Source organism: Staurois parvus, unplaced genomic scaffold (assembly GCF_062004578.1).
Source record: "Staurois parvus isolate SC_StPar_1 unplaced genomic scaffold, SC_StPar_1.0 ptg002019l, whole genome shotgun sequence".
In the NCBI taxonomy this organism is placed as follows: domain Eukaryota; kingdom Metazoa; phylum Chordata; class Amphibia; order Anura; family Ranidae; genus Staurois; species Staurois parvus.
This window is the reverse complement of record NW_028319815.1, coordinates 208,058-223,894: the sequence shown is the minus strand read 5'-3', so window position 1 is coordinate 223,894 and position 15,837 is coordinate 208,058. Positions and strand designations below refer to the sequence as shown.

At 50.8% G+C, this 15,837-nt stretch overlaps 1 protein-coding gene across 1 annotated transcript in view; it reads left to right on the top strand.

Moving 5' to 3' along the window:
* Positions 1 to 15,837, top strand: part of AAGAB (alpha and gamma adaptin binding protein) — a 66,055-nt gene that overhangs the window by 39,460 nt on the left and 10,758 nt on the right. Inside the window, exons 6-7 of the mRNA XM_089664740.1 lie at positions 8,433 to 8,509; positions 14,019 to 14,118. Coding sequence (XP_089520866.1) covers positions 8,433 to 8,509; positions 14,019 to 14,118 — 177 coding nt within the window. The remainder of the gene's footprint in view (positions 1 to 8,432; positions 8,510 to 14,018; positions 14,119 to 15,837) is intronic.

Sequence of the window (15,837 nt, the reverse complement as noted above, 5' to 3'; positions counted from 1 at the left end):
GTCCTGACATTTGGGGGATATCTGTACTGTCCTGACATTTGGGGGATATCTATACTATCCTGACATTTGGGGGATATCTGTACTGTCCTGACATTTGGGGGGTATCTGTACCGTCCTGACATTTGGGGGGTATCTGTACCGTCCTGACATTTGGGGGGTATCTGTACCGTCCTGACATTTGGGGGGATATCTGTACCGTCCTGACATTTGGGGGGATATCTGTACTGTTCTGACATTTGGGGGATATCTGTACTGTTCTGACATTTGGGGGGATATCTGTACCGTCCTGACATTTGGGGGATATCTGTACTGTCCTGACATTTGGGGGATATCTGTACTGTCCTGACATTTGGGGGATATCTATACTATCCTGACATTTGGGGGATATCTGTACTGTCCTGACATTTGGGGGGTATCTGTACCGTCCTGACATTTGGGGGGTATCTGTACCGTCCTGACATTTGGGGGGATATCTGTACCGTCCTGACATTTGGGGGGATATCTGTACTGTCCTGACATTTGGGGGGATATCTGTACCGTCCTGACATTTGGGGGGATATCTGTACTCTCCTGACATTTGGGGGATATCTGTACTCTCCTGACATTTGGGGGGATATCTGTACTGTCCTGATATTTGGGGGGATATCTGTACTGTCCTGAGATTTGGGGGATATCTGTACTCTCCTGACATTTGGGGGATATCTGTACTGTTCTGACATTCTTGGACCTCAAGAAATTAGATTGGCCGTCAGTACTTCAGGATGGATCAGTTTTCAGATCTATACCATAGTTTGTGAACTCTATAACTTTCCTACAAACTAAATTATTAAATACTGATTTGGGTTATTTTCACCACAGAAATGTAGCAGAATACATCTCGGCCTAAATTTATGAAGAACAATTATTTATTTGCAAAGTTTTATAACATAAACAAAGAAATACATGGTTTTTTTTTTTCCAAAATTTTTGGTCTTTTTTTGTTCATTTAGCTAAAAATAAAAACCCCAGCGGTGATTAAATACCACCAAAAGAAAGCTCTAGTTGTGTGAAGAAAATTATAAAATTTTAGTTTGGGTACAGTGTGGCATGACTGCGCATTTGTCATTCAAAGTGTAAGAGCGCGAAAAACCTGAAAATTGGCCTGGGCAGGAAGGGGGTAAAAGTGCCCGGTATGGAAGTGGTAAAAAAAAAAAATTGGTTATGTATTGTGTTTTTTTTTAGAATAGATTAAAAAAAGTGCATTTTTCCCCAAAAGTTGCTTTTGAAAAATTGGTGCGCAAATACTGTGTGGCATAAAAAAATGTAAAAACCACCAATTTATTCTCTAGGGCCTCTGCTTTTAAAAAAAGTTGCAGAAATGTCTTGGGGCTGGATATAGAAGCCTACGGTATTAGGGTGGTACTTCCCTTCAACCAGTTCATCTGATTGGCTGCTGTGAAGAACCGCTTCGCTTTAATTTATGTCAGATTTAAAAGATAATTTTTACGAAGTGAAGTTCATATTATCATTTATTTATTTCAGGTACTTATATATCGCCATCAATGTACGCAGCGCTTTACATACAGTGGGGCAAAAAAGTATTTAGTCCCCACCAATTGTGCAAGTTCTCCCACTTACAAAGATGAGAGAGGCCTGTAATTGGCATCATAGGGAGACCTCAACTATGAGAGACAAAATGAGAAAACAAATCCAGACAATCACATTGGCTGATCTGGAAAGAATTTATTTGCAAATTATGGTGGAAAATAAGTATTTGGTGAATATGAAAAGTTTATGTCAATACTTTGTTATATATCCTTTGTTGGCAATGACAGAGGTCAGACGTTTCCTGGAAGTCCTCACAAGGTTGGCACACACTGTTGCTGGTATGTTGGCCCATCCTCCATGCAGATCTCCTCTAGAGCAGTGATGTTTTGGGGCTGTCGCTGGGCAACACGGACTTTCAACTCCCTCCAAAGGTTTTCTATGGGGTTGAGATCTGGAGACTGGGTAGGCCACTCCAGGACCTTGAAACGCTTCTTACGAAGCCACTCCTTCATTGCCCGGGTGGTATGTTTGGGATCATTGTCATGTTGGAAGACCCAGCAACGTTTCATCTTCAATGCCCTTGCTGATGGAAGGAGGTTTGCACTCAAAATCTCACGATACATGGCCCCATTCATTCTGTCCTGTACATGGATCGGTCGTCCTGGTCCCTTTGCGGAGAAACAGCCCCAAAGCATGATGTTGCCACCCCCATGCTTCACAGTAGGTATGGTGTTCTTTGGATGCAACTCAGCATTCTCTCTCCTCCAAACAAGACGAGTTGTGTTTCTACCAAACAGTTCTATTTTGGTTTCATCTGACCATATGACATTCTCCCAATCCTCTTCTGGATCATCCAAATGCTCTCTAGCAAACTTCAGACGGCCCGGACATGTACTGGCTTAAGCAGGGGGACACGTCTGGCACTGCAGGATCTGAGTCCCTGGCGGCGTAGTGTGTTACTGATGGTAGCCTTTGTTACGTTGGTCCCAGCTCTCTGCAGGTCATTCACTAGGTCCCCCCGTGTGGTCCTGGGATTTTTGCTCACTGTTCTTGTGATCATTTTGACCCCACGGGGTGAGATTCTTGTCCGAGAGAGGGAGTAAACAATGCCCCATCTTTGGTGTGAGAGGAGTTGTGGCTCATCGTTGGTGTCATTGGGTGGGAAGGATCATGCCCCGTTATTGGTGTCACTGGAATGAACTGTGCCCCATCATTGGTGTCACTGATATGAACTGTGCATCATTGTTGGTGTCACTGGAAGGAACCGTGCCCCATTGTTAGTTTCATTGGGAGGAGCTTTGCCCCATTGTTGGGGTCATTGGGATGAACTGTATCCCATTGTTGGTGTCAATGGAAGGAACCGTGCCCCATTGTTGGTGTCACACACGGTTCCTTCCAGTGACACCATTGTTGGTGTCACTGGAAGGAACCGTGCCCCATTGTTGGTGTCACTGGAAGGAACCGTGCCCCATTGTTGGTGTCACTGAGAGGAACCGTGCCCCATTGTTGGTGTCACTGAGAGGAACCGTGCCCCATTGTTGGTGTCACTGAGAGGAACCGTGCCCCATTGTTGGTGTCACTGAGAGGAACCGTGCCCCATCATTGGTGTCACTGAGAGGAACCGTGCTCCATTGTTTGTGTCACTGGAAGGAACCGTGCCCCATTGTTGGGGTCACTGGAAGGAACCGTGCCCCATTGTTGGGGTCACTGGAAGGAACCGTGCCCCATTGTTGGGGTCACTGGAAGGAACCGTGCCCCATTGTTGGGGTCACTGGAAGGAACCGTGCCCCATCGTTGGTGTCACTGAGAGGAACCGTGCCCCATCGTTGGTGTCACTGAGAAGAACCGTGCCCCATCGTTGGTGTCACTGAGAGGAACCGTGCCCCATCATTGGTGTCACTGAGAGGAACCATGCCCCATCGTTGGTGTCACTGAGTGGAACCGTGCCCCATCGTTGGTGACAGTGGAATGAATAAGGCCCCTTCCTTGATATCAGTGGGAGAAATGTTGCCTCATAAGTGGTATCATTGAAAGGAATTGTGCCCCTTTGTTGGTGTCAGTGGGAGTAACGGTGCCTCGTTGTTGGTGTCACTAGGAGGAACGGTGTTTCATTGTTGGTATCTTTGGGAGGAACGGTGTCTCATTGTTAGTGTCACTGGGAGGAACGGTGCCTTATCGTTGGTGTCATTGGGAGGAATTGTGCCCCTTTGTTGGTGTCACAGGATGAAATATTGCTCAAAGGGCGGCATTCGGCTCCCAGGCCACAGTTTGGACACCACTGGTGTAGAGCTGTCAATCCAAATATACAAAACACAATCAATCCTATATTGTGCAATCAATATATTTGGTGTGAATATAAAGTCCAAAATCATGGTACAATAATCGTCTGTACCCCCTCCCCCCCCCCGAGTGAGCATACACTGATCGCTGTGCAATCCCTGTAAGCACTCGATAAAATCCCATGTGCAATTCGTGCAGAAACACTCGTCTCCTGAGCAAAACAATCCTCCGGTGGTGCGCTCCTCTCCCATATCACACCGAGCTGCTCACCTTATGGTGATGACCTGAAAGTTACACGGAGGTCAGCAAACGCATGTGTCCCCTCCAAACGCATGTGTCCCCTCCAAACGCATGTGTCCCCTCCAAACGCATGTGTCCCCTCCAAACGCATGTGTCCCCTCCTGGGATGATAAAATGATGATGTCCCCCACAGAACTCCGACAACGAAAGCAGCTCTCAGGGGTGCCTCACCCACTCAGAAGCCACTTGAAAAATAAAGCTTCAGCACACGTCCGGTGATCACGGAAAGGTCCCGATCTCCTCTTTCGATTGGGACCTTTCCCGATCATGTGACAGCGACTCACAGCAGTCACATGTCCGTAAAACCCCGCCCCGCCTCCTAGCTTCTGAGGCCCTTAAAGGGCCGGGAGGCGCTGGCGCCAAGGGGTTAAATATTGATAGGCACACAAGTAACCCCTTGATTGCCCCTAGATATAAACCCCCTCCCAGCCAGTGTCATTAGTGCAGTGACCACTATACTAATGTCATTGGTGATGTCCGTGGCAGTTAGTTCCCACAAAGTGTCAGCGTTGGATTTCCCGCCACACTATCACAGTCCCACTACAAGTCACTGATCACTGCCACTAGCAGGGGTGGACTGACAACTCACGGGGCCCCCAGGCAATAGGGGATCATGGGGCCCCTGTGTCCTTGCCCAAACTTAAAAAAGCCTATGAAAAAGGAACCAGGGGCATCTCATGGGACCCCCTACTGACCCCGGGCCCCATGTTTCCAAATGGTCAGTCCGCCCCTGGCCACTAGTATAATTTAAAAAATGAATAAAAATTACAGTATATATACCATAGTTTGTAGACGCTAAAACTTTCACGCAAACAAAAATTGGGATTTCTTTTTTTTACCAAAAACATGTAGCAGAATACACTTTGGTTAAAATTTTTGAAGAAATTAGATTTTTTTTTTAAATTGTTTGTATATTATAGCAGAAAGTAAAAAAAAGTTTTTTTGTTTTTTTTTAATTTTCTGTATTTTTTTTTTTTTAATTTTCTGTATTTTTTTTTTTTTTAATTTTCTGTATTTTTTTTTCGTTTATATAATAAAATATTAAAAAAAAAACCCAGTGGTGATCAAATACCACCAAAATAAAGCTCTTAAGTGCGTGAAAATATTGGTATAAACTTCTTTTGGGGTACAGCGTTGCATGACCGAGCAATTGCCACTTAAAATAGCGCAGTGCTGAATAGTAAAAAAATGGCCTGGTCATGAAGGGGGTACAACCTTTCCGGAGCTGAAGTGGATAATATTTGGCTATGTTTGCAGTATACAACAGCTGATGTGGATGTGCATCTGGCCAGTGGGGGTGTTAAAGTGTCACTGAACCCCCCTCAGTACAATCAGTCTGTAGATGCAGTAAAGCAGGTTAAAGTCACTGTGGAATCTAAGGGGTTAATCCTCTGCATTATGTAAAAATGCTATTTGGTCCTGTTTTCTCTGCCCCTCCTCTTGTTCAAATGTCCACACCTTATCTCCTGATAAGACAGACTGAACCCATAGCCTCCTGCACATGCTCAGTTTAGTGTGTGTTGCTAGAGAGGTTTTTTTTTTTTCTTGGGAGAGTGCTTGTGATCAGCACTGGTCAGACAGAGGTCAGGGGTTTTTCAGCCTCCAAGAGCAGAAAGAAAACTCCTCCTACAAGCTTTAACCAGTGCTCTGCTGGACACTGATAGAAGTCACAAGACTGCTCTATACTGCTGATATGAGAGGGTATTTAGCAGTTTATATTTACTAAAATAATTGCACTTCCATGTTCTGTGTACTGTGGGAGAGAGGATATAGTGAATGCAGAGTCCGGGGAGAGCGGATATAGTGAATGCGGGGTCCGGGGAGAGCGGATATAGTGAATGCAGAGTCCGGGGAGAGCGGATATAGTGAATGCGGGGTCCGGGGAGAGCGGATATAGTGAATGCAGGGTCCAGGGAGAGCAGATATAGTGAATGCGGGGTCCGGGGAGAGCGGATATAGTGAATGCGGGGTCCGGGGAGAGCGGATATAGTGAATGCGGGGTCCGGGGAGAGCGGATATAGTGAATGCAGGGTCCGGAGAGAGCGGATATAGTGAATGCAGGGTCTGGGGAGAGCGGATATAGAGCGGATATAGTGAATGCAGGGTCCGGGGAGACCGGATATAGTGAATGCGGGGTCCGGGGAGAGCGGATATAGTAAATGCAGGGTCCGGGGAGAGCGGATATAGTAAATGCAGGGTCCGGGGAGAGCGGATATAGTGAATGCAGGGTCCGGGGAGAGCGGATATAGTGAATGCAGGGTCCGGGGAGAGCGGATATAGTGAATGCAGGGTCCGGGGAGACCGGATATAGTGAATGCAGGGTCCAGGGAGAGCCGATATAGTGAATGCGGGGTCCGGGGAGAGCGGATATAGTGAATGCTGGGTCCGGGGAGACCGGATATAGTGAGTCTGGGGAGAGCAGATATAGTGAATGCGGGGTCCGGGGAGAGCGGATATACAGAATGTGGGGTCCGTGGAGAGCGGATATAGTGAATGCGGGGTCCGTGGAGAGCGGATATAGTGAATGCGGGGTCCGGGGAGAGCGGATATAGTGAATGCAGGGTCCGGAGAGAGCGGATATAGTGAATGCAGGGTCTGGGGAGAGCGGATATAGAGCGGATATAGTGAATGCGGGGTCCGGGGAGAGCGGATATAGTGAATGCGGGGTCCGGGGAGAGCGGATATAGTGAATGCAGGGTCCGGAGAGAGCGGATATAGTGAATGCAGGGTCTGGGGAGAGCGGATATAGAGCGGATATAGTGAATGCAGGGTCCGGGGAGACCGGATATAGTGGATGCGGGGTCCGGATATAGTGAATGCGGGGTCCGGGTAGAGCAGAAATAGTGAATGCAGGGTCCGGGGAGAGCAGATATAGTGAATGCGGGGTCCGGGGAGAGCCGATATAGTGAATGCGGGGTCCGGGGAGAGCCGATATAGTGAATGCAGGGTCCGGGGAGAGCGGATATAGTGAATGCGGGGTCCGGGGAGAGCGGATATAGTGAATGCGGGGTCCGGGGAGAGCAGATATAGTGAATGCGGGGTCCGGGGAGAGCAGATATAGTGAATGCGGGGTCCAGGGAGACCGGATATAGTGAATGCGGGGTCCGGGTAGAGCAGAAATAGTGAATGCGGGGTCCGGGGAGAGCGGATATAGTGAATGTGGGGTCCGGGGAGAGCAGAAATAGTGAATGCGGGGTCCGGGGAGAGCGGATATAGTGAATGCAGGGTCCGGGGAGAGTGGATATAGTAAATGCAGGGTCCGGGGAGAGCGGATATAGTGAATGCAGGGTCCGGGGAGAGCGGATATAGTGAATGCAGGGTCCGGGGAGACCGGATATAGTGAATGCAGGGTCCAGGGTGAGCGGATATAGTGAATGCAGGGTCCGGGGAGAGCGGATATAGTGAATGCGGGGTCCGGGGAGAGCGGGTATAGTGAATGCGGGGTCCGGGGAGAGCGGGTATAGTGAATGCGGGGTCCGGGGAGAGCGGATATAGTGAATGCGGGGCCCGGGGAGAGCGGATATAGTGAATGCGGGGCTCGGGGAGAGCGGATATAGTGAATGCGGGGTCCGGGGAGAGCGGATATAGTGAATGCGGGGTCCGGGGAGAGCGGATATAGTGAATGCGGGGTCCGGGGAGACCGGATATAGTGAGTCTGGGGAGAGCGGATATAGTGAATGCGGGGTCCGGGGAGAGCGGATATACAGAATGTGGGGTCCGTGGAGAGCGGATATAGTGAATGCGGGGTCCGGGGAGAGCAGATATAGTGAATGCGGGGTCCGGGGAGAGCAGATATAGTGAATGCGGGGTCCGGGGAGAGCAGATATAGTGAATGCGGGGTCCGGGGAGAGCGGATATAGTGAATGCGGGGTCCGGGGAGACCGGATATAGTGAGTCTGGGGAGAGCGGATATACAGAATGCGGGGTCTGGGGAGAGTGAATATAGGGATCTGTCCGCTGATCCCCTGCTGATCAGAACAGATCGAATGGTTGAAGACAAGTCTGTGTCAGAGCTCGTTCTACTCTACTGTCTGTTTACACCCAACTTGCCCTCCGATCCACCTACATGGAGGAGGTTGGATCCCTTTCCGTTTTGTTTTTAGCAGGAGGAGGTAGGCGGGCGTACATGAACACAAGTCTACTTACATGGTCCATAGGAGTGAATGGATCATCCGTTCAGGTCCGCCTGAAAAACTGACAGGTGGGCCTGATGGAAATGGTTGTCTGAAAGGGGCCTGTGGATCATTGTCTGTGTGTTTGCCGGACTTACATGCATGTTGCTTGCTGACATACTGAGTTGGTAAATCCTGTCTTTGTATTTCCAGAGCAGTCCTTTGGGATCTTCAGCTCCTTGGCGGCAGTGAACCTTGGCACAGAGAGCGGCGGAGATCCACAGGATAATGTGAGTGGGTGTCTTCATTATGTCAAGGAGTACTAATAGCAGCTGTGTGTGCTGAGGGCCGATCCACGTCCGGTGCAATATGGAGTATCTTTGACCATTTTCTAGAGTAGGCAAACATGACATGGAAAAAAAATATTGTTCTTGTGTCACTGATGTCAGTTTAAATGAGGTCCTTTATAAATACACCAGCACCCATATCACAGACACCATACCTGTCTACTCTGGGCACCCATATCACAGACACCATACCTGTCTACTCTGGGCACCCATATCACAGACACCATACCTGTCTACTCTGGTCTGAACAAGCCCAGAAACAATGAAGGGAGTTTAATGAGACTGGAGCAGCAAAAATCTGGAGCGGCTGTGCAGGGTAACCAGTCAGCTTCTAGCTTTAATTTTCAAAGCTTAGCTTTATAGGCTGAAGTCAAAAACTGATTGTTGTTATGAACAGCTGCTCCAGATTCTGTCTGCTCCAGTTTTTAGTAAATTCCCACTGATGGCCCCTGACCAAGTAATTGTTCTAGACATCACTGTGCTGCTTTACCGCTCATGTTTACCCGCAGGTCTCTAAGTATCCAATGTATCTCCCCCTCCTTCTCTCTCCCTCTCTCCCCCCCTGCCTCCCCCCCCTCTCCCCCCCCTGCCTCCCCCCCCTCTCCCCCCCCTGCCTCCTCCCCCCTCTCCCCTCATTCTCTTGCTCTCTCCCCCTCCTTCTCTCGCTCTCTCCCCCTCCTTCTCTCTCTCTCCCCCCCTCCTTCTCTCGCTCTCTCCCCCTCCTTCTCTCGCTCTCTCCCCCTCCTTCTCTCGCTCTCTCCCCCTCCTTCTCTCGCTCTCTCCCCCTCCTTCTCTCGCTCTCTCCCCCCCTTCTCTCGCTCTCTCCCCCTCCTTCTCTCTCTCCCCCCTCCCTCTCTCCCCCCTCCCTCCCTCTCCTCCCCCCTCCCTCTCTCCCCCTCCCTCTCTCTCCCCTCCCTCTCTCTCCCCTCCCTCTCTCTCCCCTCCCCTCTCTCTCCCCTCCCTCTCTCTCCCCTCCCTCTCTCTCCCCCCTCCCCCTCCCTCTCTCTCCCCCTCCCTCCTCCCTCTCTCCCCCTCCCCCCCCTCCCTCTCTCCCCTCCCCCTCCCTCTCTCTCCCCCCCCCTCCCTCTCTCTCCCCCCCTCCCTCTCTCTCCCCTCCCCCCTCCCTCTCTCCCCCCTCCCTCTCTCTCCCCTCCCCCTCCCTCTCTCCCCCCTCCCTCTCTTCCCCCCTCCCCCCTCCCTCTCTCCCCCCTCCCCTCCCCCCTCCCTCTCTCCCCCCTCCCCCTCCCCTCCCCTCCCCCCTCCCTCTCTCCCCCCTCCCTCTCTCTCCCCTCCCCCTCCCTCTCTCTCCCCTCCCCTCCCTCTCTCTCCCCTCCCCCTCCCTCCCTCTCTCCCCCCCCTCCCCCCTCCCTCTTTCTCCCCTCCCCTCCCCCTCCCTCTTTCTCCCCTCCCCTCCCCCTCCCTCTTTCTCCCCTCCCCTCCCCCTCCCTCTTTCTCCCCTCCCCTCCCCCTCCCTCTTTCTCCCCTCCCCCTCCCTCTTTCTCCTCTCCCTCCCCCTCCCTCTTCTCCCCTCCCCCTCCCTCTTTCTCCCCTCCCCTCCCCTCCCCTCCCTCTTTCTCCCCCCCTCCCTCTTTCTCCCCTCCCCCCCCTCCCTCTTTCTCCCCCCCCCCTCCCTCTTTCTCCCCTCCCCCCTCCCTCTTTCTCCCCTCCCCCCTCCCTCTCTCTCTCTGCCCTCCCCCCCCTTCTCTCTCTGCCCTCCCCCTTCCCTCTCTCCCCTCCTCCCCCCCTCTCTCCCCCCTCTCTCTCTCCCCTCCTCCCTTCCTCTCTCCCCTCCTCCCTTCCTCTCTCTCTCTCCCCTCCTCCCTTCCTCTCTCTCTCTCCCCTCCTCCCTTCCTCTCTCTCTCTCCCCTCCTCCCTCTCTCTCCCCTCCTCCCTCTCTCTCCCCTCCTCTCCCTCCCCCCTCCCCTCCTCTCCCCCCTCCCCTCCTCTCCTCTCCCCCCTCCCCTCCTCTCCCTCCCCCCTCCCCTCCTCTCCCTCCCCCCTCCCCTCCTCTCCCTCTCTCCCCTCCTCCCCCTCCTCTCTCTCTCCCCCCCCTCTCTCTCTCTCCCCCCCTCTCTCTCTCTCCCCCCCCCCTCTCTCTCTCCTCCCCTCCTCCTCTCTCTCTCTCCCCCCTCCTCTCTCTCTCTCTCCCCTCCTCTCTCTCTCTCTCTCTCTCTCCCCTCCTCTCTCTCTCTCTCCCCTCCTCTCTCTCCCCCCCTCCCCTCCTCTCCCTCTCTCTCTCTATCCCCCCTTCCTCTCGGCCTCTTCCCCTCTTCCTCTCCCCCCATCCCCTTCCCCTCCCTCCCCCCCCTGGCTGTGGTTGGACGGGCTGAGCATTGTACTGATTGGTACCAGCATTCAGGAACCAAGGTCTGGAATGCATGTCTTCTGCATCAACTGTCCTAGCTAGCAAAACACTGATGATGCAGTATGGACACTACCCAGCCCCCCCCCCCAGTGCTGCCCCCGCTCCATGTGGTAGATTCAGGTATCTGTTCCCGACAGGTACCTAAATCTGTCACCTGCATCAGCACTTCTCGCTCGGTGGATCGCCGCAATTCTAAAGGGTGTCCACTCTTTATGAATTTTCAGAGATTGTTTTCTGGCAACAACAGTATTTCATAAATGAATTCCTTATTTATTACACACACTTTTTTTATTTCTATGCAGGCCAAGATGGCCAGCAAATGTGGCCGCGGTTGGGACAAACTCTGATCCTGCCAAGGTTGCTTCCAGTAATCCCCTTTTATTGACTTGGTTTAAACTGTAAGTGTCAGTGAGCAGCTGTCTGTCATCCTAGCTGGTGGATAAAACAACGCAGACACCAAATCCGTCCGAGGGCTGGCAGTTTAAAAACAGCTGACGCATTATTATTATTTTTTTTTAATCTTTACAGCTCATTCATTGTAGTGTATATAAAATGACTATTTACTCTGCTGTTAGGAAAATGAAAGGTAAGTCTTTTTTAAGTTGCCATGTAATAATAGGGCCAAAATCAGGGTGGGAGTAGTAAGGCATTGTATTTTATCACACGTTAAAGTGGTTCTTCAGCCTCAAGGATTTTTACCTTTAAAGCGGAGTTCCACTCACACTGTAAAAAAATTAAAATCAGCAGCTACAAAAACTGTAGTTGCTGACTTTTAAAAAACAGCCACTCACCTGCCCCACGATCCCTTGGTGTCCTGCCCGCAGCCCGTTTCACCGGCCTTCCTGTATTCCAAGCGCCAACATCTTCAGTGTGGGCACCCGGCTGTGACAGCTTGCGGCTTCACAGCCGGGTGCCCACTGCACATGTGCGAGTAGCGCTGCGCTTCCTGAATGGCCCCGTAGTCTTCTGGGACCTGTCACATGTCCCAGAAGACTACAGAGAGGGAGGGGGGAGGACAACTTCCGCTTCCGATTACCTTAGGTGATCGCAGCGGAGGTGGGAGCGGGTACCTGTCAATTTCTGGTACCCACTCCCCCAAGGTGCCAAACCTAAATGGGGAGCGGGGGACCAGAACTTCCCCTTTTGGGTGGAACTCTACTTTAATACATTCTATGCATTAAGACAGTGGTCTCCAAACTGCGGCCCTTTGCTTATTTTTTAGCCGGCCCTTGTGGCACTATTTCTCCCACTAACACCAATGATGGGGCACTATTCCTTTCACTGACACCAACAATCAGGCAATAATTCCTGCACTGACACCAATAGTGGGACACTATTCCTCCCACTGACATCAGTGATGAGGAACCATTTTCCCCCACTAACATCAATGATGGGGCCCTTTTCATCTCACTATCACCTTTGATGGGGCACTATTCCTCCAACTGATACCAATGATGGGGCACTATTCCTCCCACTGACACCAATGATGGGGCACTATTCCTCCCACTGACACCAATGATGGGACACTATTCCTCCCACTGACACCAATGATGGGACACTATTCCTCCCACTGACACCAATGATGGGGCACTATTCCTCCCACTGACACCAATGATGGGACACTATTCCTCCCACTGACACCAATGATGGGGCACTATTCCTCCCACTGATACCAATGATGGGGCACTATTCCTCCCACTGATACCAATGATGGGGCACTATTCCTCCCACTGATACCAATGATGGGGCACTATTCCTCCCACTGATACCAATGATGGGGCACTATTCCTCCCACTGATACCAATGATGGGGCACTATTCCTCCCATTGACACCAATGATGGGGCACTATTCCTCCCACTGACACCAATGATGGGGCACTATTCCTCCCACTGATACCAATGATGGGGCACTATTCCTCCCACTGATACCAATGATGGGGCACTATTCCTCCCACTGATACCAATGATGGGGCACTATTCCTCCCACTGACACCAATGATGGGGCACTATTCCTCCCACTGACACCAATGATGGGGCACTATTCCTCCCACTGACACCAATGATGGGGCACTATTCCTCCCACTGATACCAATGATGGGGGCACTATTCTTCCCACTGACACCAATGATGGGGGCACTATTCTTCCCACTGACACCAATGATGGGGCACTATTCCTCCCACTGACACCAATGATGGGGCACTATTCCTCCCACTGATACCAATGATGGGGCACTATTCCTCCCAATGACACCAATGATGGGACACTATTCCTCCCAATGACACCAATGATGGGGCAATTCCACTGACACCAATGATGGGGTTTATGTCAATGGAAGCAGCAGCCAGGCTTTGGATTGAGCCTCCACAAGTGCCCCCATGGGTATATGTTCCCTATTGGAGGCACCAGCAAGAGAGGAAGAGCCAGGAGCACCGGCAGGGGACCCAAGAAGAAGAGGAAAATTCTATCATGGTCAGGTAAGTATAGGCATGTTTTGTTATTAAAAAAAAAAAAATTATACCAATAAATTGTATATGTTTTTGTTGTTTTTTTAAAAAGCTTTTTTTTGGTCACACTTCTCTTGTGGGTCACTTGTGCTGTCCTGTGACCCAGAATCCATTAGCAGCGGGCTAAAGTCTGCTGATGTCACAGAGCTGCTCCAGGCTCTGAAAGGATCTCAAAAATAATGTCTGTATTCACTCAGGTGCCTGATTGGCAGCTGTCTCAGCCTCTCGGCACGCTACTGAGAACCTGAGCCAGCTGCTACCGCCCTCTCTACAGCCCGGCACTCCAGTGAGTGCTGGAGGGACAGAGCAGAGAGACGGTGACTGATTGTCACTGCTCTCTGCTCAGAGCTGAGAACTTGGCGATTAGGAGGCATGTGATCAGCTTAGAGACTGTGGGGGACAGCTGCAGCATCACAACGAAACTGCAGCATAGAGGTGAGTATGGATGTTTGTTTTTCAAGTATCTTTAGTGCCTCTATTACTATGTATTAGCCATGTCCATGGAACTGAGTCCATGCCTTTGTGTAACTGAAATCAGACATTTACTTTTACCAAACACCAGAGTGATTATCTGTCTCTCAGGTTTCTGTGTCCGGAGGGGAGGCTGCAGTACATCCTACGGATCCAGGACGAGGTGGAGATTCTGGAAGTAATTGCAATTCTCAGATTGACTCTGTTGTGGGTGAGTGTTGGGGCTGCAAAACTCTATCCAGTGCCTGATATACACTATATTGCCAAAGTATTGGGACAGCCCTCCAAATCATGTGATTCAGGTGTTCCAATCCCCTCCATGGACACAGGTGTATACAATCAAGTCCCTAGGCATGCAGACTGCTTTTACAAACATTGGTGAAAGAATGGGTCCCTCTCTGGAGCTCAGTGACTCCAAGCGTGGTCCCGTGATAGGTGGCCACCTGGGCAATAAGTCCATCTGTGACATTTCCTGGCTACTAAATTTCCACGCTCAACTGTTAGTGGGATTATAGCAAAGTGGAAGCAACTGGGAATAACAGCAACTCAGCCACCAAGTGGTAGGCCACGTCACATGACAGGGCGGGGTCAGCGCATGCTGAAGCGCACAGTGCGCAGAAGTCACCAACTGTCTGCAGAGTCAATAGATAAACTTCATGTGACCTTCAGATTAGCACAACAACAGTGCGTAGAGAGCTTCATGAAATGGGTTTCCATGGCCGAGCAGCTGCATCCAAGCCTTACATCACCAAGTGCAATGCAAAACGGCGGATGCCGTGGTGTAAAGCACGCCGCCGCTGGACTCTAGAGCAGTGGAGATGTGTTCTCTGGAGTGATCAATCATGCTTCTCTGTCTGGCAATCCGATGGACGTGTCTGGGTTTGACGGTTGCCAGGAGAACGGTACTTGCTTGACTGCATTGTACCAAGTGTGAAGTTTGGTGGAGGAGGGATTATGGTGTGGGGTTGTTTTTCAGGGGTTGGGCTTGGCCCCCTAGTTCAAGTAAAGGGAACTCTTAAGGCGACAGTTTGGACAATTTCATGCTCCCAATTTTGTGGGAAGAGTTTGGGGATGGCCCCTTCCTGTTCCAACATGACTGCGCACCAGTGCACAAAGCAAGGTCCATAAAGACATGGAGGAGCCAGTTTGGGGTGGAGGAACTTGACTGGCCTGCACAGAGTCCTGACCTCAACCCCATAGAACACCTTTGGGATGAATTAGAGCGGAGACTGCGAGCCAGGCCTCCTCCCCCGACATCAGTGCTTGACCTGACAAATTTGCTTCTGGAAGAATGGTCCAACCTTCCCATAGACACCCTCCTAAACCTTGTGGACGGCCTTCCCAGAAGAGTTGAAGCTGTTATAGCTGCAAAGGGCGGGGCCAACTCAATATTGAACCCTACGGACTAAGACTGGGGGGCCATTAAAGGTCATGTGCGTGGAAAGGCCGGCCGACCAATACTTGGGGCAGTATGGCGTATGTGCAGACCTGCCTTACTGCTCCCTACATGGAGACAGAAATAGACTGTCCTTTAGCAAAGCCATTCTCATTAGTGAACATTGAGGGTTCATAACTCTGTATCTGGTCATTAACTGTAGAAAACTTTCAGGCATTTATCAGAAATGATCACTTCATATCATTCTTACATTCTCTATCACAAATAAAGACCTCTCTAGCCAAAGTATTTTGGATTAACCCTTTCGCTGCCAGATACGGTTTTGCATTTTTTTTGTATTGGGTTATGAATCCTGTTCCAGACAGGTACATGAATCTGTCGCCTGCACCAGCATGTGTTCCGTGGTGGACTGAGAGTCTGTACATTACAAAGGGGGACAGAACATGTGACAACAATACCAATACAATGCAAAACATGAGGGGATCGAGGGCCCTGATCCTTGGAGCTTACAATCTAGGAGGGAGGGGATGGTGG